At 46.1% G+C, this 26,334-nt stretch overlaps 2 protein-coding genes across 4 annotated transcripts in view; both read right to left on the reverse strand.

Moving 5' to 3' along the window:
- LOC130267638 (aldo-keto reductase family 1 member C1-like) overlaps positions 1–26,334 on the reverse strand; it is a 73,686-nt gene that overhangs the window by 19,471 nt on the left and 27,881 nt on the right. Inside the window, exons 1-6 of one of the 2 annotated variants that reach the window (XM_056517690.1) lie at positions 10,643–10,881; positions 9,653–9,820; positions 9,397–9,513; positions 5,877–5,954; positions 1,447–1,569; positions 1,156–1,265 (exon numbers count right to left, since the gene is read on the reverse strand). In XM_056517690.1, coding sequence (XP_056373665.1) covers positions 1,156–1,265; positions 1,447–1,569; positions 5,877–5,954; positions 9,397–9,513; positions 9,653–9,820; positions 10,643–10,729 — 683 coding nt within the window. In that variant the 5' untranslated portion in view covers positions 10,730–10,881. Of the gene's footprint in view, positions 1–1,155; positions 1,266–1,446; positions 1,570–5,876; positions 5,955–9,396; positions 9,514–9,652; positions 9,821–10,642; positions 10,882–26,334 lie in introns of those variants that run through there. The other variant, XM_056517689.1, reaches the window with a different exon arrangement.
- On the reverse strand, positions 11,013–24,397 carry LOC130267613 (E3 ubiquitin/ISG15 ligase TRIM25-like). Of its 2 annotated transcripts, none has more exons than XM_056517647.1 (2): positions 23,017–24,397; positions 11,013–11,299 (listed from the first exon to the last, which is right to left on the reverse strand). In XM_056517647.1, the coding sequence occupies exons 1-2, from the start codon at positions 24,199–24,201 to the stop codon at positions 11,270–11,272; spliced, it is 1,215 nt and encodes a 404-aa protein (XP_056373622.1). In that variant the 5' UTR covers positions 24,202–24,397; the 3' UTR covers positions 11,013–11,269. The 2 variants fall into 2 exon arrangements, with proteins under 2 accessions (XP_056373622.1, XP_056373623.1); XM_056517648.1 differs by having other exon boundaries at positions 23,307–24,389.

Below are 26,334 nucleotides of genomic sequence, written 5' to 3' on the forward strand. Positions count from 1 at the left end.
ATTATGGTAGTTATATTCTTGTATATAGGAGCAGTATTATAGTAGTTATATTCTTGTATATAGGAGACAGCATAATAGTAGTCATATTCTTGTATATAGGAGCAGTATTATAGTAGTTATATTCTTGTATATAGGGACAGTATTATAGTAGTTATATTCTTGTATATAGGTGGAAGTATTGTAGTAAGTTATATTTTTGTATATAGGAACAGTATTATAGTAGTTATATTCTTGTATATAGGAGCAGTATTATAGTAGTTATATTCTTGTATATAGGAGCAGTATTATAGTAGTTATATTCTTGTATATAGGAGCAGTATTATAGTAGTTATATTCTTGTATATAGGAGCAGTATTATAGTAGTTATATTCTTGTATATAGGAGCAGTATTATAGTAGTTATATTCTTGTATATAGGAGCAGTATTATAGTAGTTATATTCTTGTATATAGGAGCAGTATTATAGTAGTTATATTGTTGTATATAGGAGCAGTATTATAGTAGTTATATTCTTGTATATATGAGCAGTATTATAGTAGTTATATTGTTGTATATAGGAGCAGTATTATAGTAGTTATATTCTTGTATATAGGAGCAGTATTATAGTAGTTATATTCTTGTATATAGGAGCAGTATTATAGTAGTTATATTCTTGTATATAGGAGCAGTATTATAGTAGTTATATTCTTGTACATAGGAGCAGTATTATAGTAGTTATATTCTTGTATATAGGAGCAGTATTATAGTAGTTATATTCTTGTATATAGGAGCAGTATTATAGTAATTATATTCTTGTATATAGGAGCAGTATTATAGTAGTTATATTCTTGTATATAGGAGCAGTATTATAGTAGTTATATTCTTGTATATAGGAGCAGTATTATAGTAATTATATTCTTGTATATAGGAGCAGTATTATAGTAGTTATATTCTTGTATATAGGGGCAGTATTATAGTAGTTATATTCTTGTACATAGGAGCAGTATTATAGTAGTTATATTCTTGTATATAGGAGGCAGTATTATAGTAGTTATATTCTTGTATATAGGAGCAGTATTATAGTAGTTATATTCTTGTACATAGGAGCAGTGTTATAGGAGTTTTATTTTTGTACATAAAAAGCAGTATTATAGTAAACCAGTATATTTGTACTTACCAGCCCTCTGCTCTGCTGGACCCCAGTACACTGTATCCCACCAGCACAATATCATTAGACTTGCAGAACTTCAGTAATTTGCTCTGATTGAGGAATATGTGACATTCTACCTGTATAGGGATATAAGGTCTTACATTTTATGACAAGCAATATGGCCGCTATAGCAGCTCTTGCCAGGGTTGTCTTTCCTAGGAGATGATAGACCTGAGAAATGGATGTATGAATGGAAGAGAACGACCATTATAACTCGTATGGGGGGGGGGGGGGGGAGTAAGAATATATAATAGTCACCTGGTTGCAGACTGGTTTGTACTTCAGTCCTGGCATATTGAGGATCAGTTCCAGTTGTCGGCGGTTAAAATTGGAGACGCCAATGGATCGGACCAGCCCGGCGTCTATGCACGCTTCCATAGCCTAGGAATACATTTTTCTCATTCACATGAACTTTTTCCCCCTGTTTATCTATTACCTTCCCAATTATCATTCTCTACCCTTTACTTTTCATTTCGTTATGTTGCCATCATTTCTTTCCTTTTATTGGTATTTTTCTTTACAATTATAATTTCATTGATGCGTCTTTGGACACACAGATATCCTTCGTGTACAATGTGGTCTGAGTTTTTCGTATAGGCACGAGACCTAGTAGTCACAGAATTAGCGCCTGCACAGTAATTTGCGCACACGCTATGGGGATGTTAGTTCACACGTGGGCATTGCCTTGGTGATACACGCAGGCGCAATACCTTCATGCAGCTACTCTTAAACGGGTACTCTGGTGGAAAACTTTTTTTTTTTAATCACCTGGTGCCAGAAAGTTAAACAGATTTTTAAATGTCTTCTATAAAAAAATTGTAATCCTTCCAGTACTTATTAGCTGCTGAATACTACAGAGGAATTTTTTTTCTTTATGGAACACAGAGCTCTCTGCTGACATCACGAGCACAGTGCTCTCTGCTGACATCTCTGTCCACTTTAGGAACTGTCCAGAGCAGCATACGTTTTCTATGGGGATTTTCTCCTACTCTGGACAGTTCTTAAAATGGACAGAGATGTCAGCAGAGAGCACTGTGCTCGTGATGTCAGCAGAGAGCTCTGTGCTCCAAAAAGAAAATAATTTCCTCTGTAGTATTCAGCAGCTAATAAGTACTGGAAGGATTAAGATTTTTAATAGAAGTAATTTACAAATTTGTTTAACTTTCTGGCACCAGTTGATTTAAAAAAAATTTCCACTGGAGTAACCCTTTGAACGCTGGATCTATGCTTTGTGCATGCGCACTGACTAATCTTTGTATAAGAAATACTGCGCATGCGCACCTGTAGTTGTTCTCTGTACTATAGACCAGTCACTTCTGTATATAAAATCACTTACACCCCATTGGATGTTGTTAGAGAACAATGGAAGGCGTGGGATTGCGGTGGCGCACATGTCCAGGATCGCTATACTTTGATCTTTTCCCTCTGACCTATTGTCCGGTATTCATCTATCAGTCCTTTTATTTTATTTGTTTTTCGCCTTTGATTGCATTTGGCCGATAGCTTTACATTTTATCGAAGGCCTTTTCACACGTTAAATTAGTCAATGAATAATGAATTCTATTAACTATCAATAATTAAATCAATGCCACTTCAGAAAATGTAGCAGTGATATCTGCTACTTCTCTTCATGTCTCCAATTTGGCTCCTTCACCAGACAGATGATCTCTTCCAGAGACTGCGACAGAAAGGAGGTGGGGGAGGGGGGGTGTACTGTAAGTCTTGTACTGTGTACTGCCTGCCGCTCAGCTTTGCCAGTCTCCTGAATAGAATATCTCTCAAGTAAAAAAAAGTTAAATTTGAGCTCTTCAGAAGCCTGGTAAAGCTGGGTGGCATGCATACTGCGTGCCACCCAGCTTTCCCAGTCTCTTGAAGCCCCAGAAGTGATAGGCTGTTCGTCCTCACTGCATTCCTCACCAAAGCAAAACTGCCATGCCCTCTCCCTGCCCCCCGTGCTAATGTCTTCCCCCTTACCCATCTCTTCTCTCAGCCCACAATAAATGTTCTCTACGCCACCCGCTCTATCCCCTCCACTGTTCCTGCACTAATTATTCTCTGCACCTGCCTGGCAGACAGTTAAAATATACTTTACCATGAAGTTGGTTGGGTGGCAGGATGATTAAAACTCCCGGACAATCTCCGCAGCCTGAGAGTAACCAATAGACTTTCATGAACTTCTGGTACCATCATGGTAAATTATGATTTTAAGGGGTACTCCGGTGAAAAACTTTTTGTAAATTACTTCTATTAAAAAATCTTAATCCTTCCTGTACTTATTAGCTGCTGAATACTACAGCGGAAATTCTTTTCTTTTTGAAACACAGAACTGTCTGCTAACATCACGAGCACAGTGCTCTCTGCTGACATCATGACCACAGTGCTCTCTGCTGACACCTCTGTCCATTTTATGAACTGTCCAGAACAGCATATGTTTGCTATGGGGATTTCCTTTTACCCTGGACAGTTCATAAAATGGACAGAGATGTCAGCAGAGAGCACTGTGCTCATGATGTCAGCAGAGAGCTCTTTGTTTCAAATGGAAAAGAATTTCCACTGTAGTATTCAGCAGCTAATAAGTACAGGAAGGATTAAGATTTTTTAATAGAAGTAATTTACAAATCTGTTTAACTTTCTGGCACCAGTTGATTTAAAAAAAAAAAAAAAATAGTTTTTCACCGGAGTACCCTTTTAGAGATGAGCGAACTTACAGTAAATTCGATTCGTCACGAACTTCTCGGCTCGGCAGTTGATGACTTTTCCTGCATAAATTAGTTCAGCTTTCAGGTGCTCCCGTGGGCTGGAAAAGGTGGATACAGTCCTAGGAGACTCTTTCCTTGGACTGTATCCACCTTTTCCAGCCCACCGGAGCACCGGAAAGCTGAACTAATTTATGCAGGAAAAGTCATCAACTGCCGAGCCGAGAAGTTCGTGACGAATCGAATTTACTGTAAGTTCACTCATCTCTAACCCCTTTAACCATCTGGGCTATATTTCTATGATTGTCAGATAGGAGCCTTATTCTCAGAATGAGAACGGGACCAGCTGGGGTACGGGAGCGCCCGGTTTTCGCTCCCCCCCTCTGGATCCGGTCCTCGTATTCACAAAACGTGGTGTGAACCCAACCTCACTTTGCTTATGAAACTGCAGTGTATAGTAAGTGCCATGGGGATTGCTGGACTCTTACCCGTGATACTCCATGACATGTGCCAACTTTAAGGACGTGTCTGTTTGCTCTCTCTTATTTTTGGCTGGAGCTCACTTAGAACTTTTTAAAGTCAATAAAACTTTCATACTATTTTCCAAGTTACCACTCATTTTCTTAGTGTCTCTGTAGAGCAATATGTGTATCTGGAAGCGCTAGTAGAAACCCCCGCGCTACTGGCTGAACCCCGTTTGCTTACTGTGCATTTGTTCCCAAAAATATGGAGAAACGCATTTTTTTTTTTTTTTTTTTTTTGTAGTTTCCTAAAATGCGTAAACCTCATCTACACAGTTGCACAGCCAAGGCCTAAACTAAAATTTTAAAGGGGTTCTCCGGTGCTTAGACATCTTATCCCCTATCCAAAGGATAGGGGATAAGATGCCTGATCGCGGGAGTCCCTCTGCTGGGGACCCCCGGGATCTTGCACGCGGCACCCCGTTTGTAATCAGTCCCCGGAGCGTGTTCGCTCCGGGTCTGATTACCGGCGACCACAGGGCCGGCGACGTGTGATGTCACCCCTCCGCCCCCCGTGTGACGTCACCCTTCTGCCCCCCGTGTGACGTCACCCCTCCTCCCCCGTGTGACGTCACCCCTCCTCCCCCGTGTGACATCACCCCTCCGCCCCCCGTGTGACGTCACCCCTCCTCCCCCGTGTGACGTCACCCCTCCTCCCCCGTGTGACGTCACCCCTCCGCCCCCCGTGTGACATCACCCCTCCGCCCCCCGTGTGACGTCACCCCTCCGCCCCCCGTGTGACGTCACCCCTCCTCCCCCGTGTGACATCACCCCTCCGCCCCCCGTGTGACGTCACCCCTCCGCCCCCCCGTGTGACGTCACCCCTCCTCCCCCGTGTGACGTCACCCCTCCTCCCCCGTGTGACGTCACCCCTCCTCCCCCGTGTGACGTCACCCCTCCTCCCCCGTGTGACGTCACCCCTCCGCCCCCCGTGTGACATCACCCCTCCGCCCCCCGTGTGACGTCACCCCTCCGCCCCCCGTGTGACGTCACCCCTCCTCCCCCGTGTGACGTCACCCCTCCTCCCCGTGTGACGTCACCCCTCCGCCCCCGTGTGACATCACCCCTCCTGCCCCGTGTGATGTCACCCCTCCTCCCCCCGTGTGACGTCACGCCTCCGCCCCTCAATGCAAGCCTACGGGAGGGGGTCGGACTGCTATCTAAACAACGGGGCCCGTCTTCTACCTCCGGCCCCCAGCCATCTGAGACAAACTGGTTTCAGGAGTGTCGGATGGCTCTGCCAATCACCGGCTGCGGTGGGACAAATCTGCGCCCCGTGATTGACAGGGCGCCCGTCACTCGAAACTGAAACCAGTTTGTCACGGCAGATAAGGACGGAGAGCTCCGAGGTAGAAGACGGGCTCTCTTCTGGAGATCACGGGAACTCTCAGCCGATGGACCGCCTTCTACGTACCCCCGATAACCCTGTGAAGAGTATATTTGTCTGGAGCCACCAGTTTCCATAATTTACCTTCCAGGTATCCCGGAGATCTGTGTAATCAAAATGGAATTTCCCATTTTCATCCTTGGGCATAAGATCTTCTCCAGGCTGGAGGAGAGCGAGAGAAAAAACGTCATGTATCAGCCATGTTACATCATGTCTTCTTTAGTCACAACCAGAACTGTACAGCGCTCCCTCAAGTTACAATATTAATAGGTTCCAGGACGACCATTGTATGTTGAAACCATTGTATGTTGAGATCATAACTCTATGGAAACCTGGTAATTGGTTCTGAAACCCCCAAAATGTCATCCAAAAATAGGAAAAAAGTGAGGATTGAACAAAAATAAGTAGATTACTAATATAGATAAAGCAAATCCTTATATATAAAAAGTAATAAAGATCTGCTGGGAGCTGTAAATCACTGTCTATGTCAGTGTTTGCCAACCAGGGTGCCTCCAGCTGTTGCAAAACTACAACTCTCAGCATGCCCGGACAGCCAAAGGCTGTCCGGGCATGCTGAGAGTTGTAGTTTTGCAACAGCTGGAGGAATCTTGGTTGGGAAACCCTGGTATATGTAGAGGAACGAAGTTTCTTTCGGGTCCTGTACAGTACACACAGTGTCCTAAAAAAGTAAAATGGAGCCGCCCTCACCTGGTGTCAGGAAAAGAGTACAGAACATGTAATACCTCCCTGTACTGTAAGGGGCGCTACCAGACACCAGTCAGTGCATGCACTTCAGTAATACAGGTAAAGAGTACAGAACATGTAATACCTCCCTGTACTGTAGGGGGCGCTACCAGACACCAGTCAGTGCATACAATTCAGTAATATAGGTAAAGAGTAGTACAGAACATGTAATACCTCCCTGTACTGTAGGGGGCGCTACCAGACACCAGTCAGTGCATACACTTCAGTAATACAGGTAAAGAGTACAGAACATGTAATACCTTCCTGTACTGTAGGGGGCGCTACCAGACACCAGTCAGTGCATACAATTCAGTAATATAGGTAAAGAGTAGTACAGAACATGTAATACCTCCCTGTACTGTAGGGGGCGCTACCAGACACCAGTCAGTGCATACACTTCAGTAATACAGGTAAAGAGTACAGAACATGTAATACCTCCCTGTACTGTAGGGGACGCTACCAGACACCAGTCAGTGCATGCACTTCAGTAATACAGGTAAAGAGTACAGAACATGTAATACCTCCCTGTACTGTAGGGGGCGCTACCAGACACCAGTCAGTACATACACTTCAGTAATACAGGTAAAGAGTACAGGACATGTAATACCTTCCTGTACTGTAGGGGGCGCTACCATACACCAGTCAGTGCATACAATTCAGTAATATAGGTAAAGAGTAGTACAGAACATGTAATACCTCCCTGTACTGTAGGGGGCGCTACCAGACACCAGTCAGTGCATACACTTCAGTAATACAGGTAAAGAGTACAGAACATGTAATACCTCCATGTACTGTAGAGGGCGCTACCACACACCAGTCAGTGCATACAATTCAGTAATATAGGTAAAGAGTAGTACAGAACATGTAATACCTCCCTGTACTGTAGGGGGCGCTACCAGACACCAGTCAGTGCATGCACTTCAGTAATACAGGTAAAGAGTACAGAACATGTAATACCTCCCTGTACTGTAGGGGGCGCTACCAGACACCAGTCAGTGCATGCACTTCAGTAATACAGGTAAAGAGTACAGAACATGTAATACCTCCCTGTACTGTAGGGGGCGCTACCAGACACCAGTCAGTACATACACTTCAGTAATACAGGTAAAGAGTACAGGACATGTAATACCTCCTTGTACTGTAGGGGGCACTACCAGACACCAGTCAGTACATACACTTCAGTAATACAGGTAAAGAGTACAGAACATGTAATACCTCCCTGTACTGTAGGGGGCGCTACCAGACACCAGTCAGTGCATGCACTTCAGTAATACAGGTAAAGAGTACAGAACATGTAATACCTCCCTGTACTGTAGGGGGCGCTACCAGACACCAGTCAGTGCATGCACTTCAGTAATACAGGTAAAGAGTACAGAACATGTAATACCTCCCTGTACTGTAGGGGGCGCTACCAGACACCAGTCAGTACATACACTTCAGTAATACAGGTAAAGAGTACAGGACATGTAATACCTCCCTGTACTGTAGGGGGCGCTACCAGACACCAGTCAGTGCATACACTTCAGTAATACAGGTAAAGAGTACAGAACATGTAATACCTCCCTGTACTGTAGGGGGCGCTACCAGACACCAGTCAGTGCATGCACTTCAGTAATACAGGTAAAGAGTACAGAACATGTAATACCTCCCTGTACTGTAGGGGGCGCTACCAGACACCAGTCAGTGCATGCACTTCAGTAATACAGGTAAAGAGTACAGAACATGTAATACCTCCCTGTACTGTAGGGGGCGCTACCAGACACCAGTCAGTGCATACACTTCAGTAATACAGGTGTTTTACCAGTGAATGCCCATTCTGATTCTGTCCGTAGTAGTGTATGTGGTGTCTGGTTTCAAGTTACAATGGTCCAGAAAAGACCATTGTATGTTGAAACTATTGTATGTTGAGGCCATTGTAAGTTAAGGGATCACTGTAAATACTTTTTGTTCATGCATATTCACTGATCAATGGATAATATAGCTTCCCCCTGCTGGTTCAGTTTCTATGGTGAAGCATGCTGTGCTGCTTTAAATGTGACTGAGCATAAATAAAATAACATAACTATTGAATACAAGGCAAGAAGAGCAAAGCATCAGCCAAGCTGAGCATTGTTCACATCTGCAGTATGTATTGGTTTCCATTTATAACAGTCCCTACACTCACAGGATCCACCGTACACCACTGCCAATCATCCATCTTCAATGACTTGTAATGGGGCCCATGAGGGTTCCATTATGATATCTATTAAAGGGGTACTCTGGTGGCAAACACTTTTTTTTTTAGGTCTTTATAAGTCAACTGGTGCCAGAAAGTTAAAAAGATTTGTAAATTACTTCTATTAAAAAACTTTACCCTTCCAGTACTTTTTAGCAGCTGCGTGCTACCGAGGAAATTCTGTTCTTTTTTAATTTCTTTTTTGTCTTGCCCACAGTGCTCTCTGCTGACACCTCTGTCCATGTCAGGAACTGCCCGGAGCAGCATAGGTTTGCTATGGGGATTTTCTCCTGCTCTGGACAGTTCCTGATACGGGCATCAGGTGTCAGCAGAGAGCACTGTGGACAAGACAAAAAAGAAATTCAAAAAGAACAGAATTTCCTGTGTAGCATACAGCTGCTAAAAAAGTACAGGAAGGGTAAAGATTTTTTTTAATAGAAGTAATTTACAAATCTGTTTAACTTTCTGGCACCAGTTCATAAAAAATAAAAAATAAAGTTTCCCACCGGACTACCCCTTTAAGAATAGCGCTGCATCAAATCTGATGGAATTTACCACAGAATTTGCAAATGTGCACAAAGCCTTTCTCAACAAGTAAAAATAAAAAAAACTATTACAAATCACAATATCCATAGTCGGACAAACCTTAAGCGCCACGGGTGTGTGAACAAGATAGAGATCCATGTAATCCAGCTGTAAGTTCTTCAGGGATCGTTCCAGGGCAGGTCGGACCCTCTCGGGAGCATGGCTATTATTCCAGAGCTGCAGAAAAAAGTCTTAAATAAACATGCCTGCAACAGGACATTGCCCCCTAGTGGCCAAGGTAATAGGAAAAGGGGTAAAACTAGAAAAGTTTGATTGGTAAGAATTTAAAAGCCTGAAGGAAAACGGGGTCAGTTACCTTCCCAGTGTAAAAAATGTCTTCTCTCTTCACTGTCCCATCAGAAATCTTGGATCTGATGGCTTGGCCGATCTGGACCTCATTACCATACAGAAATGCGTTGTCAATGTGGCGATACCCGACCTCAATGGCCAACTTGGTGCTCTCCACAGTTTGTTCTTTGGTGTACTGTGAGGAAAAATAGGATTAAAGGGTTACTGTCGTTAAAACTTTTGGCATGTTGCCCTGACATATCAAACATTTTGATAACAACAAAGCAATGAAAGCTATCAGCCAGCTGTCAATCAAATCTGACCTTTTTCTCTGCATAGTCTATGTAGAGCTATGCAAAGAAAAAGGTCGGATCTACAGGTCAGTCATAAAGTCAAGTGCGCTGCTGCTCACCTACGCGGCTAATAACTCACAAATGCAGGGGGGGTCTTTATAACTCTATTTGTGTCCTCAGGAGAGGACAATTTGAGGAGGACACCATTACTGTGTGGGCACTTTTACTATTAGTCGCTAAGAAGCACTCGTACTGTGTAAGGAGAGTAAAAGGGCACTCTGTTAGGAGGGCACTAAGGGGAACTTTTATGGTGTGTGGACCCAAAGAAGAGCATTATTATTGTGTGGGTCACAAAGGAGGCATTCTTATTGTCCTTATAGGGCTTTTTTTTTTGGGGGGGGGGGGAACTTTAGTTATGAGTGCACCAGGAATAGCAGCAGGCATGGGGAGAAACAGTCAAATGGTACTGCTAAAGGGGCAGCAGGATGTGAGCTTTGTAAAGTGGGTTCTAGTGAAGGTGCTAGAAAAAGGAAGAACCAAAGATTTCTGGGAGGAAAACTCTGCAGAGACACCCCCTATAGTCATTGGATGAAACTGCACTGTAATCACTTATATAGTCTATAAAGCCTGTTTTGGACCTGATTAGAACTCCATTTCTGCCCCCTATTACAACTTTCTCTCAGGATCAGACCACCCTTTCCATGACAACCCTCACACTCACTCACCGTTTCAAGGGCAGCGGTGCCAAATCCAATCACCGGCATTTTGTTCCCATCATTCAGCAGGACATAGGAGTTCGGCTTCAGTGCCATGGTGATGTTTGTCCCAGTGTCCTGTGCTGTCTGGCAGCTGTTTACATGAGTTATGTGCTGTATATACTCAGTCCGTGCTCCACCCTCATGTAACACTGTCTGGCCTTGAGGGTTCTTCCTTGCCAAATTCCCTGATAAGATTATGTGGCAGCGGATAGGCTGAGCTCTGATTTCTGCACAGTCATTCTCCACAAAGGAATAAATAGAGCAAGGACTGCCCTGATCCTACATCCTGTATACTGTATAGCTGTACAATTGTTATATCTGCTTCTGGTTAAGCTAGTCCCCCCCCCCCCCATATCTAATTAACGCTTCTATACCTCAATGGTATAATCCAAAATGCGTGCAATATTAATGCACCGCACCATTAACCACGCTGGGTATAAAAACACTGATAAGAAGCGAGCAGAGTCCACATGTACTAATATAAAGTCAGCCACATACTAGTAATTGCCAATATTGGCCATAGCAAAATTGATTAGTATAAATAACAGAAAAAAAGAAGAAAGAACCATCTCCACTGTGTGCCCTATAGGATAATTAGTCTTCAGTTGTCTGAGATGCAAAGACCTGGAAATGAAAAAGAAACATACTATGGTAATAAAGCCTGAAGGACTTACCCCTCTGTAGATTTTCAATTTTCATTCCTAAACGGCATGGACGCCCTTAAAAGGGCGGTACCGTAAGTCAGGAACCTCCTGAGAAAACCCTATAGCACCCTACCATAATGGTGGCCCTAGAAAAAAGAGATCCACTAGGATCTTCCCTGACTACCTAATGGATACTAACCACCACGGACTGGCGTTGAGAAAAAGGTGCAAGGCGCTCTGCTCCGGTCAGAGGAGTTCTCCTTCCAATTGCAGAGGAGTGGACTCAAGGGATCCAAGAGGAATGTTTGAGGTCGAGAGATGAACAGACGTGTGCACCAACTACTGTGGAGAAGGTGTCAACCCCAGAATCTGTGACATAGGAGGAGGAAAAAGTAACACTCCAATAGGCTATGCAGAACCAGAGGATAATTCCAGCTCCCTGTGGCATCCCATGCCAGCCTGTTGTGCCCATGCACAGGGTGAGATCTACTCAGTAGTCACACAGTGCTCCGTGCCTGCATGCATTCTCAATGTTCATCTCTCGACATCAAACATTCCTCTTGGATCCCTTGAGTCAACTCCTCTGCGATTGGAAGGAGAACTCCTCTGACCGGAGAAGAGCGCCTTGCACCTTTTTCTCAACCCCAGTCCGTGGTGGTTAGTATCCAATTTCCCAGACCGTCCAGCGGATCTCCAGAACGGAGTGGTGCCGGCAGCACTCCCGGGTTCCTGCAACGGTTAACAGCCGACTGCCTTGGCGAATAAGCGCTACATGGTGTTGTGCCCAGAGTGCAACACCAAAAGGTGAGCAGAACCTTTGATGTATATATGTTGAGACCTGGTTGCCAAGGGTAACGGCACATTGCTGCGCCTGTTTTCTCTGCTTTTTTCCATATAAAACTTCCTGACTACCTAATGGGCCACCCATGAAACTATCGCAGCCCCGTTGTCCGCAATATCAGACTGTAAGCTATAGGTCTATATGAAGGGAACAATGGTACGTTGTTCATTAAGGCCAACAGGGGCCATGGTCTGTAGACGGTAAATCCCTCTTCATTCCCTTTGTAATAACATCCTATCCCAATCACCACCCCTAATTGGGGGATTGATTTGATCTAACCCAACAAACGTAATCTGATCAGTATGGCCTTGATGATGAGTGTTCACATGTACTGCAACAGGAGTGTTTCTCTGATTCCGTATATCCCCAAGATGTTCTAACACTCTACGACGAAATTCTCGAATGGTTTTTCTTATATATTTCTCGCCACATGTACAAAAGGCCAAATAGATGATCCCCTCCCGGGAACTACAATTAATACCACCCTAATCGTCCATCTAGGGCCTTCCCTTCTTTTGTTTCTGTCCTCCTGCCGCGGCCTCGGTGATTGCATACGTATATGGGTGTGATTTTCTCCTGGTCCTACGCTCTATAGCATATATTTATGTCCTACGCTCACCCCATATATTTATGTATATGATTTTTCATATATTTTTCATATTTCACGACCATTATGTTCATGACTTCTAATATTACTAGGAATTTATTACTACTCTAGTCCCCGCTAAAGGGGTACTCCACTGCCCCAGTGTCCAAAACATTTTGTTCTGAACACTGGGTGCGGGCTACAGGGGTCCTGACGTCATGCACACACCCCCAAGTGACATCACGCCACGCCCCCTCAATGCAAGTCTATGGGAGGGGGCGTGGCATCCGCCACGCCCCCTCCCATAGACTTGCATTGAGGGGGGGGCGTGACATCACTAGGGGGCGTGTGCATGACATCACCCAGCGTTCGGTAGAAAATGTTCCGGACACTGGGGCAGTGGAGTACCTCTTTAATGACCTGACATACGGCCTGTGTTATACATACAGAGTTTCCATGTACATTCAACCAATGTACCAATTTAGTGTTATCTCTGTAATAATCCCATATATTGGTACATATTTGGGGCTAATACGCCCTCTATAATCTTCAGTATGTTGGTGATTTTTACCAATACATGCTTTACTGGACTCTTTATAGATCTTGCCTACTTTGAAACTATCATGTTTGTTAGTGATTACTATACATTTACAGATGTGTGGCCCTTTAAGAGTAATGTGGTTCCTATACATATTACTATACAATGTTTGTTAGTGATTACTATACATTTACAGATGTGTGGCCCTTTAAGAGTAATGTGGTTACTATACATATTACTATACATATCTGCCTGCCACCTATTATCTGGATTAAGGATCACATCAGGCTTTTATGTATGGTTGCTATTGGTTACTACACACTTTTATATGTGTGGCCCTTTAAGAGTAGCGTGGTCCCACTACTAAATATATCTCTTTGCTATGATGCATCTGGATTTATGCTGAACACCTATATCTATTATGTGGTGACGAGATGTCCTTTCAGATTAGTTTCTTTCTTTTTAACCCTTTTTCTCATATTGCCCCTTAGCCTAAATCAGTTGATTGACATTGGTAACGATAATCTGCTACAAGCGCTCCCACCGTCTCACATTTTAAGTCCCCGAGACACGGGGTTGTTAGGAGGCTCCGCCCCCTTTATCGCGTCACAGTAATTAGTTAGTAGCAGCAGCAGGAAACACCCCAGAGTCTTACATACAATACAATACAATTCACATAGTCACATAGTCTTACAACAATACAATACAATTACTACCATACTGTTACTGACCAAATCCAGCAATACTAAGACCAATATTACCAATAATACCAGTATACAAGTAGGAAATATGACCCCCATACAGTGGTAGATGTAAGCTGTACACATGATCTGCAGACTATGTAAGTGTTTACAGTGCAGTTACATTCGATGACTCACAGGTGACGTCTTCTCTTTTTTCACTTTTCTTTTTCTTCTCCATCCAGCCCAGAAGATGAATGTCATGAAGATGCCCCCTGTAGGTAGTTACTCCCTGTAGGTAGTAGCAGCCCTCTATAAGTAGGGGTTACTCCCTGTAGGTAGGTCACCCTGTAGATAGTAGCCCCCCTGTATATAGCTGCAGTCCCCTGTTTATAGTAGTAGCAGCCCCCTTATATATAGTAGTAGCAGAAGCTCCCTGTATGTAGTAGCATGGAGCCCCCTTTAGGTAATAGTAACAGCAGCCCCCTTCAGGTAGTAGTAGAATAGCACCCCCTTTAGGTAGTAGTCATAGCAGCCCCATTTAGGTAATAGTGGTAGAATCTCCCCCTTCAGGTAGTAGTAGTAGTGGCAACCCCACTTAGGTAGTAGAAGCAGCAGCCCCTTCAGGTAGTACTAACAGCCCCCTTTAGGTAGAAGAAGTAGTGGCAGCCCCATTCAATTAGTAGTAGTAGTGGCAGCTCCCTTTAGGTGGTAGTAGTAGTGGCAGCCCCCTTTAGGTGGTAGTAGTAGTGGCAGCCCCCTTTAGGTGGTAGTAGTAGTGGCAGCCCCCTTTAGGTGGTAGTAGTAGTGGCAGCCCCCTTTAGGTGGTAGTAGTAGTGGCAGCCCCCTTTAGCTAGTAGTAGTGGCAGCCCCCTTTAGCTAGTAGTAGTGGCAGCCCCCTTTAGCTAGTAGTAGTAGTAGTGGCAGCCCCTTTAGGTAGTAGTGGCAGCTCCTTTAGGTGGTAGTAGTAGTAGTGGCAACCCCACTTAGGTAGTAGAAGCAGCAGCCCCTTCAGGTAGTACTAACAGCCCCCTTTAGGTAGAAGAAGTAGTGGCAGCCCCATTCAATTAGTAGTAGTAGTGGCAGCTCCCTTTAGGTGGTAGTAGTAGTGGCAGCCCCCTTTAGCTAGTAGTAGTAGTAGTGGCAGCCCCCTTTAAGTGGTAGTAGTAGTGGCAGCCCCCTTTAGGTGGTAGTAGTAGTGGCAGCCCCCTTTAGGTGGTAGTAGTAGTGGCAGCTCCCTTTAGGTGGTAGTAGTAGTGGCAGCCCCCTTTAAGTGGTAGTAGTAGTGGCAGCCCCCTTTAGGTGGTAGTAGTAGTGGCAGCCCCCTTTAGGTGGTAGTAGTAGTGGCAGCCCCCTTTAGCTAGTAGTAGTAGTAGTGGCAGCCCCTTTAGGTAGTAGTGGCAGCCCCTTTATGTAGTAGTAGTAGTGGCAGCTCCTTTAGGTGGTAGTAGTAGTAGTGGCAGCCCCCTTTAGATAGTGGCAGTAGTAGCAGCCCCCTTTAGGTGATAGTAGCAGTAGTAGCCGCCCCCTTTAGATAAAAGTTGTAGTAACAGCCCCCTTTAGGTTGTAGTAGTAGTAGTAGCAGCCCCCTTTAGGGGGTATTAGCAGTAGTAGCAGCCACCCTTCAGATGGTAAAGGTATTAACAGCTGCCCCCTTTAGGTAGTGGTAGTAGTAACAGGAGCCCCTAGCCCCCTTTAGGTGGTAATAGTAGCAACAGTCCCCTAGCCCCTTTAGGTGGCAGCAGTAATAGCAGCCCCCTTCAGGACTACAGTAGTAGCAGCAGCTCCTTGCCCCCTTTAGGTTGTAGTAGTAGTAACAGCAGCCCCTCGTGAAAAAAAACATACTCACAGTGTGGCCTCTTCTGTGTGGGCATGCTGGGAGTTGTGGTTTTGCAACAGATAAAGGGTTGGCAAACCCTGAAGGATAGATAAGTGTTTCCCAACCAGGGTGCCCCCAGCTTTAGCAAAACTACAAAAACTAAAACTCCCAGCATGCTTGCATAGCCTTTAGTGGTGACACGATTTTCTAGCGCACTGGGCGACATCAAACATAGCAACGCCACTGATTATGTCCCATCTGCAAGGGGGTTACCAAGAGTGGGAATTTTCATTGACTCTGACACCCCATGTGCTGGGCCAGATAGAGCTTCGCACGCTGAGCTATATATCTTGAAACCAGGACAAAGACCCATGGAGGAATATTGCGCTGACTTTAGAAAATGGTGTGTGGCTTCCAAATGGAATACCCCATCTTTGATTTGTCAGTTTAGATTGGGCTTGTCTGACTCCCTAAAGGACATGCTGGTTACTTACCCCCCTCCTGACACCCTTGACCAAGCTATGACGTTAGCTGTGCGAGTAGATAGACATCTTCGTGAACATAAGCGGGAATGCTCTACTTCTCTCTTATTTTGCCTGACCCTTCTCCAGTTCCTATTTACCAACATGCGCCCTAGGTGAAACCCATGCAACTAGGTTCCTTCCTGACCCTGCAGGAGTGCAAAAGGATACATTGTAGCAAGGGGTTGGGCTTCTTTTGCGGAGGGGACAATTATTTCATCACATTCTGCACCAAGCATCCGCGTCCAAGTAGTCATCAAGCATTTCCTTCACCCTCAAAACATATTAAGCCTGATCATCAGTGGCGTAGCGGGGGCCCCCAAATTTATTGTTACCCCACTGCTGATCATGTCTCTCTAGGGGGTGTTAGTGTACCTGATGTTACCCTTGATCTGGTGTCTGGGAAGAAGGGAGATGATCAAGACACAGATGATTTTTATAATGCCGAGGAGAGGGATTTGGTCGGATACTTATGATTGGTGTGATATCGAGAAGGAAGATACCAATGAGGATATTGATGGACCTGATTTGAGTAAATCGGTACCTTTGCCCTCTCCGGTTGTTTAGGGTCTGGCAGCTCCTCATAAAAGGAGGGTTACTTTAATAATAGCATCTGGACAGGTTTCTAGTGCTGCGCTCAGGCCTCTCAGAAGCTGCAGGCACAGGGCCTATCGGCTTTGGTCTTAGTGACCGTACCCTCCTATGCTGTTTTTTTTAAGGCTTCAGTCTCTGGCTTTCTGTCTGCTTTGCCTTATATGTGTCTCTGACCTCCTCCCTGTTTATTCACCATTCTTTTTCTTGCCATTCTGTGCCTTGTAGTTTGTTTGGTTTGACCCTTGTTTGCATTTGACTTTCCTTTCGCTAAGTGTTTTGGTACTGCGTTACCTTCTGGTTTTGACTCTGGCCTGTTTGACTCTGCTTTGTTGGTCTATCTGTCTCATTGCCGTATTGTGCTCTCTGGATTGTGCTTTGATTAACCCATTGTGTCATGATCTGATGCCTGACCTCTATACAATTCTTTTTATTGTTTTATCTCGTGTTGCCCCTGCACTTTAGTCCCAGTTGTGGAACTGCTGTCTAGGGCAGTTAGGCAAGGAAAGAGGTTGTAAGTGAGCTCAGGGTGCACTATTCCCTGCCCAAGATGACACTATATAGATTGTTGTAATCATATTGACTCACAGAATAAAGAGAACGACAGAAGGACTCCCAAGGGTTATTATAGAAATGTAGATTTATTGCTTTTATGTACAAATATATGGAATTACCTCTGTAGACTTTCCCATACACATGCAGAGTATTAGAATAGATAGCGTGTGCTCGGTCAGCTGTGAGTGTTAGGAACGTCTGTAGGGACTTTGTGGGAGATTTATCAAAACCTGTAGAGAGGCAAAGTAGCCCAGTTGCCTATAGAAACCAATCAGATCGCTTATTTCATTCTTATCAAGGCCTGTGAAAAATGAAAGAAGCGATCTGATTGGTTGCTATGGGCAACTGGGCTACTTTGCCTCTCTACAGGTTTTGATAAATCTCCCCCATTTACCGTATATACCTGAGTATAAGCCGACCCGAATATAAGCCGAGGCCCCTAATTTCACCCCAAAATTCCAGGAAAAGTTATTGACTCGAGTATAAGCCTAGGGTGGGAAATACATCATCCCCCCTGTCATCATCCAGACCCCCGTCACTAACACCCTCATCATCATCACCCTGTCATCATCCCCCCTTCATCATCACCGCCTGTCATCATCCCCTTGTCATCATCCCCTTATCATCCCACACACCCCCTTCATCATCCCCTTGTCATCATCCCACACCCCCCCTTCATCATCACCTTGTCATCATCCCACCCCCCCTTCATCATCCCCTTGTCATCATCCCACACCCCCCTTCATCATCCCCTCGTCATCATCCCACCCCCCCTTTATCATCCCCTTGTCATCATCCCACACCCCCCTTCATCATCCCCTTGTCATCATCCCACACTCCCCTTCATCATCCCCTTGTCATCATCCCACACCCCCCCCTTCATCATCCCACACCCCCCTTCATCATCCCCTTGTCATCATCCCACACCCCCCCTTCATCATCCCACACCCCACCTTCATCATCCCCTTGTCATCATCCCACACACACCCCCCTTCATCATCCCCTTGTCATCATCCCACCCCCCCCTTCATCATCCCCTTGTCATCATCCCACCCCCCCTTCATCATACCCTTGTCATCATCCCACACCACCCCCCCTTCATCATCCCACACCCCCCTTCATCATCCCCTTGTCATCATCCCACACCCCCCCCCCTTCATGATCCCCTTGTCATCATCCCCCCCCTTCATCATCCCCTTGTCATCATCCCACCCCCTTCATTATCCCCTTGTCATCATCCCCCCCCCTTCATCATCCCACACCCCCCTTCATCATCCCCTTGTCATCATCCCACACCCCCTTCATCATCCCACACCCCCTTCATCATCCCCTTGTCATCATCCCACACACACCCCCCTTCATCATCCCCTTGTCATCATCCCACACCCCCCCTTCATCATCCCCTTGTCATCATCCCACCCCCCCCTTCATCATACCCTTGTCATCATCCCACCCCCCCTTCATCATACCCTTGTCATCATTCCACACACCCCCTTCATGATCCCACACACCCCCTTCATCATCCCCTTGTCATCATCTCACCCCCCCTTCATCATCCCACACCCCCCCTTCATCATCCCACACCCCCCCTTCATCATCCCCTTGTCATCATCACCACATGTCATCAGCCCCCCCCCCCCCCTTCATCATCACCGCTTGTCAATGTCTGATACAGTGGTCTTCAACCTGCGGACCTTCAGAGGTTTCAAAACTACAACTCCCAGCAAGTCCGGGCAGCCATCGGCTGTCCGGGCTTGCTGGGAGTTGTAGTTTTGAAACCTCTGGATGTCCGCAGGTTGAAGACCACTGCGGCCTTCGACATCATCCTGCCCCCCCACCCTCTCACCCCCTTTAGTTTTGTACTCACCTCCACTCAGCGGGACGTTATGGTGCGCTGGTGGGCCATCTGTGCTGCAGGACTATCCGGTGGGGAGGTCGTCCGGTGGGATAGTCGTTCTGGGCTGTCCATCTTCACCGGGGGGGGGGGCCTCTTCTCCGCGCTTCGGGCCCAGAATAGAGGCGTTACCTTGACGACGATGCAGAGGGACGTTGCTATTGAACGTCCCCGTGCGTCGTCGTCAAGGAAACGTGACTATTCCGGGGCCGAAGTGTGGAGAAGAGGCCCCCCGGTGAAGATGGCCAGCCCAGAACGACTATCCCACCGGACGACCTCCCCACTGGACAGTCCTGCAGCACCGGACCAGCGCACGCTAACGTCCCGCCGAGCGGAGGCGATCACAAAACTAAAGGGGGCAGGGGTGGGGGGTCTGGATGATGTCGAAGGCCGCAGTGGTCTTCAACCTGCGGACCTCCAGAGGTTTCAAAACTACAACTCCCAGCAAGGCTTGCTGGGAGTTGTAGTTTTGAAACTTCTGGAGGTCCACAGGTTGAAGACCACTGAGGGCAGAGAGTTCACTCGAGTATAAGCCGAGGGGGGTGTTTTCAGCCCGAAAAATCGTGCTGAAAAACTTGGCTTATACTCGAGTATATACAATAATATTTACCCCCCCCCCCCCCCCCCACCTTGTGATATAGATCTGTATTCATATTTGCCCAATAAGTTGGTCCGATATCTATAACACATTATATAAGGTACTTTGGGAGACATTATTATGGTGCTATGTACATAATAGAGGAAACATTATGGCGGCACTATATATATATATATATATATATATCTATAAGACAATTATATGGGCACTTTGGGAGACATTATTATGTTGCTATGTACAGAATAGAGGAAACATTATGGCAGCACTATATATATATATATCTATAACACAATTATATGGGCTGTTTGGGAGACATTATTATGTTGCTATGTACAGAATAGAGGAAATATTATGGCGGCACTATATATATATATATATATATATATATATATATATATATATATATATATCTATAACACAATTATATGGGCACTTTGGGAGACATTATTATGTTGCTATGTACAGAATAGAGGAAACATTATGGCGGTACTATATATATTATATATATATATATATATATATATATATATATATATATATATATATATATATATATATATATATATATATATATATATATATATATATATATATATACCGTATATACTCGAGTATAGGCCGAGTTTTTCAGCACGATTTTTCGTGCTGAAAACACCCCCCTCGGCTTATACTCGAGTGAACTCCCCCACCCGCAGTGGTCTTCAACCTGCGGACCTCCAGAGGTTTCAAAACTACAACTCCCAGCAAGCCCGGGCAGCCATCGGCTGTCCGGGCTTGCTGGGAGTTGTAGTTTTGAAACCTCCGGAGGTCCGCAGGTTGAAGACCACTGCGGCCTTCAACATCATCCAGCCCCCTCTCACCCCCTTTAGTTCTGAGTACTCACCTCCGCTTGGCGCTGGTCCGGTCCTGCAGGGCTGTCCGGTAAGGAGGTGGTCCGGTGAGGAGGTGGTCCGGGCTGCTATCTTCACCGGGGGCGCCTCTTCTCCGCGCTTCCGGCCCGGCCTCAGAATAGTCACGTTGCCTTGACAACGACGCAGATACGTCGTTGTCAAGGCAACGGCTCTATTCCGGGCCGGAAGCGCGGAGAAGAGGCGCCCCCGGTGAAGATAGCAGCCCGGACCACCTCCTCACCGGACCACCTCCTTACCGGACAGCCCTGCAGGACCGGACCAGCGCCGAGCGGAGGTGAGTACTCAGAACTAAAGGGGGTGAGAGGGGGCTGGATGATGTTGAAGGCCGCAGTGGTCTTCAACCTGCGGACCTCCGGAGGTTTCAAAACTACAACTCCCAGCAAGCCCGGACAGCCGATGGCTGCCCGGGCTTGCTGGGAGTTGTAGTTTTGAAACCTCTGGAGGTCCGCAGGTTGAAGACCACTGAGGGCGAATGATGAGAAGAGGATGATGAAGGGGGGGGGGGTGTGGGGATGATGAAGGGGGGTGGGGATGATGAAGGGGGGGGGTGTGGGATGATGACAAGGGGATGATGAAGGGGGGATGTGTGGGATAAGGGGATGTGTGGGATGATGACAAGGGGATGATGAAGGGGGGATGTGTGGGATAAGGGGATGTGTGGGATGATGACAAGGGGATGATGAAGGGGGGATGTGTGGGATAAGGGGATGTGTGGGATGATGACAAGGGGATGATGAAGGGGGGATGTGTGGGATGATGACAAGGGGATGATGAAGGGGGGATGTGTGGGATGATAAGGGGATGTGTGGGATGATGACAAGGGGATGATGAAGGGGGGGATGTGTGGGATGATGACAAGGGGATGATGAGGATGTTAATGACGGGTCTGGATGATGACAGGGGGGGGATGAGGTATTTCCCACCCTAGGCTTATACTCGAGTCAATAACTTTTCCTGGGATTTTGGGTTGAAATTAGGGGTCTCGGCTTATACTCGGGTCGGCTTATACGGTATATATATATATATATATATATATATATATATATATATATATATATATCTATAACACAATTATATGGGGCACTTTGGGAGACTCTATACAGAATAGAGGAAATATTATGGCGGCACTATATATATATATATATATATATATATATAAGACAATTATATGGGCACTTTGGGAGACATTATTATGGTACTCTATACAGAATAGAGGACACATTATGGCGGCACTATATATATATATATATATATAACACAATTATATGGGCACTTTGGGAGACATTATTATGTTGCTATATACAGAATAGAGGACACATTATGGCGGCACTATATATATATATATATATATATATAACATAATTATATGGGGCACTTTGGGAGACATTATTATGGGGCTATATACAGAATAGAGGACACATTATGGCGGCACTATATGTACAGCACTGGTTACTGTAGAAGCTTTAGAGGGGGCACTATGAGTATGGGGGATATGAATTTCTACCCTTTGGTCTTAGACAATATTACCCTGTGAAATCCCCTTTAATATCATTAAGGCAGAAATAATCCTCTAAACACCTGATTACCCCAATATGTAGAAATGTGTCAATCAATGAGACCATGTGATCTAGTCATAGGGACGGCTGCCATGTAGGAATCCTCCCCTGTAGCCCCGCCTCCTCATTCATCCCATTGGCTAAATAATCCACCAATCAGGATCTTGGTTTCTCTCAGCAGTTTATTAGATTATGATGGTTTCTCCCAGTTTCTGCCTCCCCCTAATATCTTTATAGAACCTTCCCCTACATATAATGCAGCATGAAGGGGCTCGGTGAAGGTGGTGGTGAAGGTGTGTAAGTGTCTGATGGGGTCACACAGCTCATAAAAGGACAGCTGCCCGGCCCCATAATCCAGACAGATCCTGAATCTATTACTGGAGATCTGGTGAGGTAACTGGATCTGTTTACTGTCATGTATCACTGAATACTCATCATTATTATTATTATACCTCCTCAAACCCCAGGACTTGTTATTATCTCCAATCAATGACTGATCCCTCCTGTCTATACTGGGATAACACATCCCCACCATCCCCCATCCTGATCTACTGATCTCCACATCCCAGTAATGTCGTCCTGAGGTAAATCTCCTTCTGCTCATCACCTGAGGATAATCCTGGAATCTCTCTGCTGTTTCTGGACGATTCTGTGTTATTTCTGTCCATGTTGCAGTTTTCAGGTCGTCTGATATAAGGAGATAATTCTGAGCCGTGTTTACATCCAGTAATATGTCTGCAGGACCCTCCCCATAGATCCTTATACCTGATATTATGTCACATAATGTGCGGAATGTGTCTGAGATCACAGTCACATCCAGATCATCTACATCATGTGTCTTATCATGTCCCCTTGTGTCCTCATCCCCTCCCCCCTCCTCAGGATCACACAAGTCACCTGTGTCTGGATCCTGTAAGACAGTCAGTGGATCCGCCATGTTGCACAGCTCCTCAATGTGTCTCATCTTCCTGGACAGCTCGTCCTTCTTTATTTCCAGCTGATGGATCAGAGCAGACAGTGACAGTGACTCTTCCTTCTCCTGCCTGGAGATCTCACTCAGGACCTTCTTCTCCAGGTCGTCCAGCCGTCTCCTCATGTCTATAAACAGGGCAGTGACTCTCTCCGCTTCTCCAGATGATTTCTCTTGAGCTTTTCTCCTGCGTTCCTCCAGACTCCGGACTCTTTCCTCAGTCTTCTCTCTCTTTGTGATCAGTTTCTGGAGAACATTTCTCAGTTTCTTCTTCTTCTTCTCAGAGGCCTCATCCATCATCTCCACCTGGTGTCCCCGATGTTCTCCGACCAAAGTGCAGGACACACAGATACAAGCAGCGTCCTCAGCGCAGTAATATTCCAGGACCTTCTTATGGACAGAACATTTCCTGTTCTCCAGAGAAGTTCTGGGCTCAGATAAGACGTGTTCTGGTGACTTGTTGTGAGTTCTCAGATGTTTATCACACAGAGAAGCCTCACACAGCAGACAGGATATCACAGCAGGGACAGGAGAGTCCACACAGTAAGTGCAGAAGATCCCGGGTTCTGTCGGTGTTGGATCAGTAACCAGGAAGTTCTCCATTATTTTCCTCAGAGCGATGTCCCTCATCAGTGTCGGCCGCTCCTGAAACTCTTCTCTACATTCAGGACAGGAATAAAGTCCAGACTGGTCCTGTGTATCCAGCACACGATCAATACAGACCCGGCAGAAGTTGTGTCCACATCTCAGCATTACAGGATCTGTATAAGTGATCAGACAGATGGAACAGTCCAGCTCGTCTCTCAGAGCAGAAGACGCCATGGCCGACAGAGGAAGAGAGAAACGAAACTACAATTCTCTCCACTCGGAAACCAGAGGGCGGGTTTATACTTGTCACCACAGGGCAGGGCAGATCAGCAAAGATCATTCAATATTAACCTGTTCATGGACACTTCTCATAGCCACATATTCTATCTGCTGTATATTTAGGGCCTTCATTGTGATCACATCTATAGAGCCGGGTTGTTACTTGCAGTTAAAGATTCTTAACCCCTTAAGGACTGAGCCCATTTGAACCTTAATCCCTTAAGGACGCAGGACGTACTCAAACGGCCCCTTTTCCGAGTCCTTAAGGACTCAGGACGTTTGAGTACGTCCTGTCAAATCCTGGCCCCCCACCGCTAGCCGGAGGGGAGCCAGTGCCCGATGCCTGCTGAAATCGTTCAGCAGGCATCGGGGAATATCGCCCAGGGGGGTCATTATGCCCCCCCCATGTCGGCGATGGCCGCAGATCGCTGGACAATTCAGTCCAGCGATCTGCGGCAGATTCCGGGTCAATCGGGTCTCCAGTGACCGGTGACCCGGAATTACAGGCTGTTCGGGGCCGTCTCCGACGGCCTCGGACACCCATAGCCTGCAGGGGTGAGGTGGCACTGGTGCCACCTCATGATCGCCCTGATTCGTCGGCCGGTTTCCCGGCCGACCGATCAGGGCACCTGCTGCGGGTGTCACTCCCGCAACCCGCTCCGCCCCTCTTCCGGAGGACGTCAGCGGGTGCGGGACGTGCACCCCGGGAGCTGGGGACCCCGATCCCCGGCATCAATGTTGGGATAGGGGCCCCAGGAGCAGCGGCGGCGACGACGAGGGACTGATGTGATGCGGCTGGATCGTTGGAGGTGAGTGACAGCCTCCTGCTGTTGCTTAGCAACAGCTCCCAGCATGCAAAAAGGGCATGCTGGAAGCTGTAGTTTTGCAACAGCTGGAGGCACATTTTTTCTATGGAAAAGTGTACCTTCAGCTGTTGTGTAACTACATCTCCCAACTTGCACAAACAGCTAAAGTGCATGCTGGGAGTTGTAGTAGTGCATCTGCTGGTTGCATAACTACAACTCCCAGCATGCCCGTTGGCTGTCGGTGACTGCTGGGAGTTGTAGTTTTGCAACAGCTGAAGGCACACTGAGTTATGTAGCAAACCAGTGTGTCTCCAGCTGTTGCATAACTACAATCCCCAGCCAAAGTAGTATGCCTCCAGCTGTTGCATAACTACAAGACCCAGCATTCCCTTCCGCTGTCCGTACATGCTGGGGGTTGTAGCTTTTGCAACAGCTGGAGGCATACTACTTTGGCTGGGGATTGTAGTTATGCAACAGCTGGAGACACACTGGTTTGCTACATAACTCAGCATGCCTACATAACTCAGTGTGCCTTCAGTTACCAAACTCGGTGTTTCACAACCAGTGTGCCTCCAGCTGTTGCAAAACTACAACTCCCAGCATGCACTGATAGACCGTACATGCTGGGAGTTGTAGTTTTGCAACAGCTGGATGTTTCTCCCCCCCCCCCCCCCCTAATGTGAATGTACAGGGTACACTCACATGGGCGGAGGATTACAGTAAGTATCCGGCTGCAAGTTTGAGCTGCGGCAAATTTTCTGCCGCTGCTCAAACTGCCAGCGAGAAACTACTGTGAACCCCCACCCGTGTGACTGTACCCTAAAAACACTACACTACACTAACACAAAATAAAATAAAAAGTAAAAAACACCACATATACACATACCCCTACACAGCCCCCCTCCCAAATAAAAATGAAAAACGTCTGGTACGCCACTGTTTCCAAAACGGAGCCTCCAGCGGTTGCAAAACTACAACTCCCAGCATGCACTGATAGACCGTACATGCTGGGAGTTGTAGTTTTGCAACAGCTGGATGTCCCCCCCCCCCCCCCCAATGTGAACGTACAGGGTACACTCACATGGGCGGAGGATTACAGTAAGTATCCGGCTGCAAGTTTGAGCTGCGGCAAATTTTCTGCCGCAGCTCAAACTGCCAGCGAGAAACTACTGTGAACCCCCGCCCGTGCGACTTTACCCTAAAAACACTACACTATACTAACACAAAATAAAATAAAAAGTAAAAAACACCACATATACACATACCCCTACACAGCCCCCCT

The sequence above is a fragment of the Hyla sarda genome, chromosome 4 (genome assembly GCF_029499605.1).
Source record: "Hyla sarda isolate aHylSar1 chromosome 4, aHylSar1.hap1, whole genome shotgun sequence".
In the NCBI taxonomy this organism is placed as follows: domain Eukaryota; kingdom Metazoa; phylum Chordata; class Amphibia; order Anura; family Hylidae; genus Hyla; species Hyla sarda.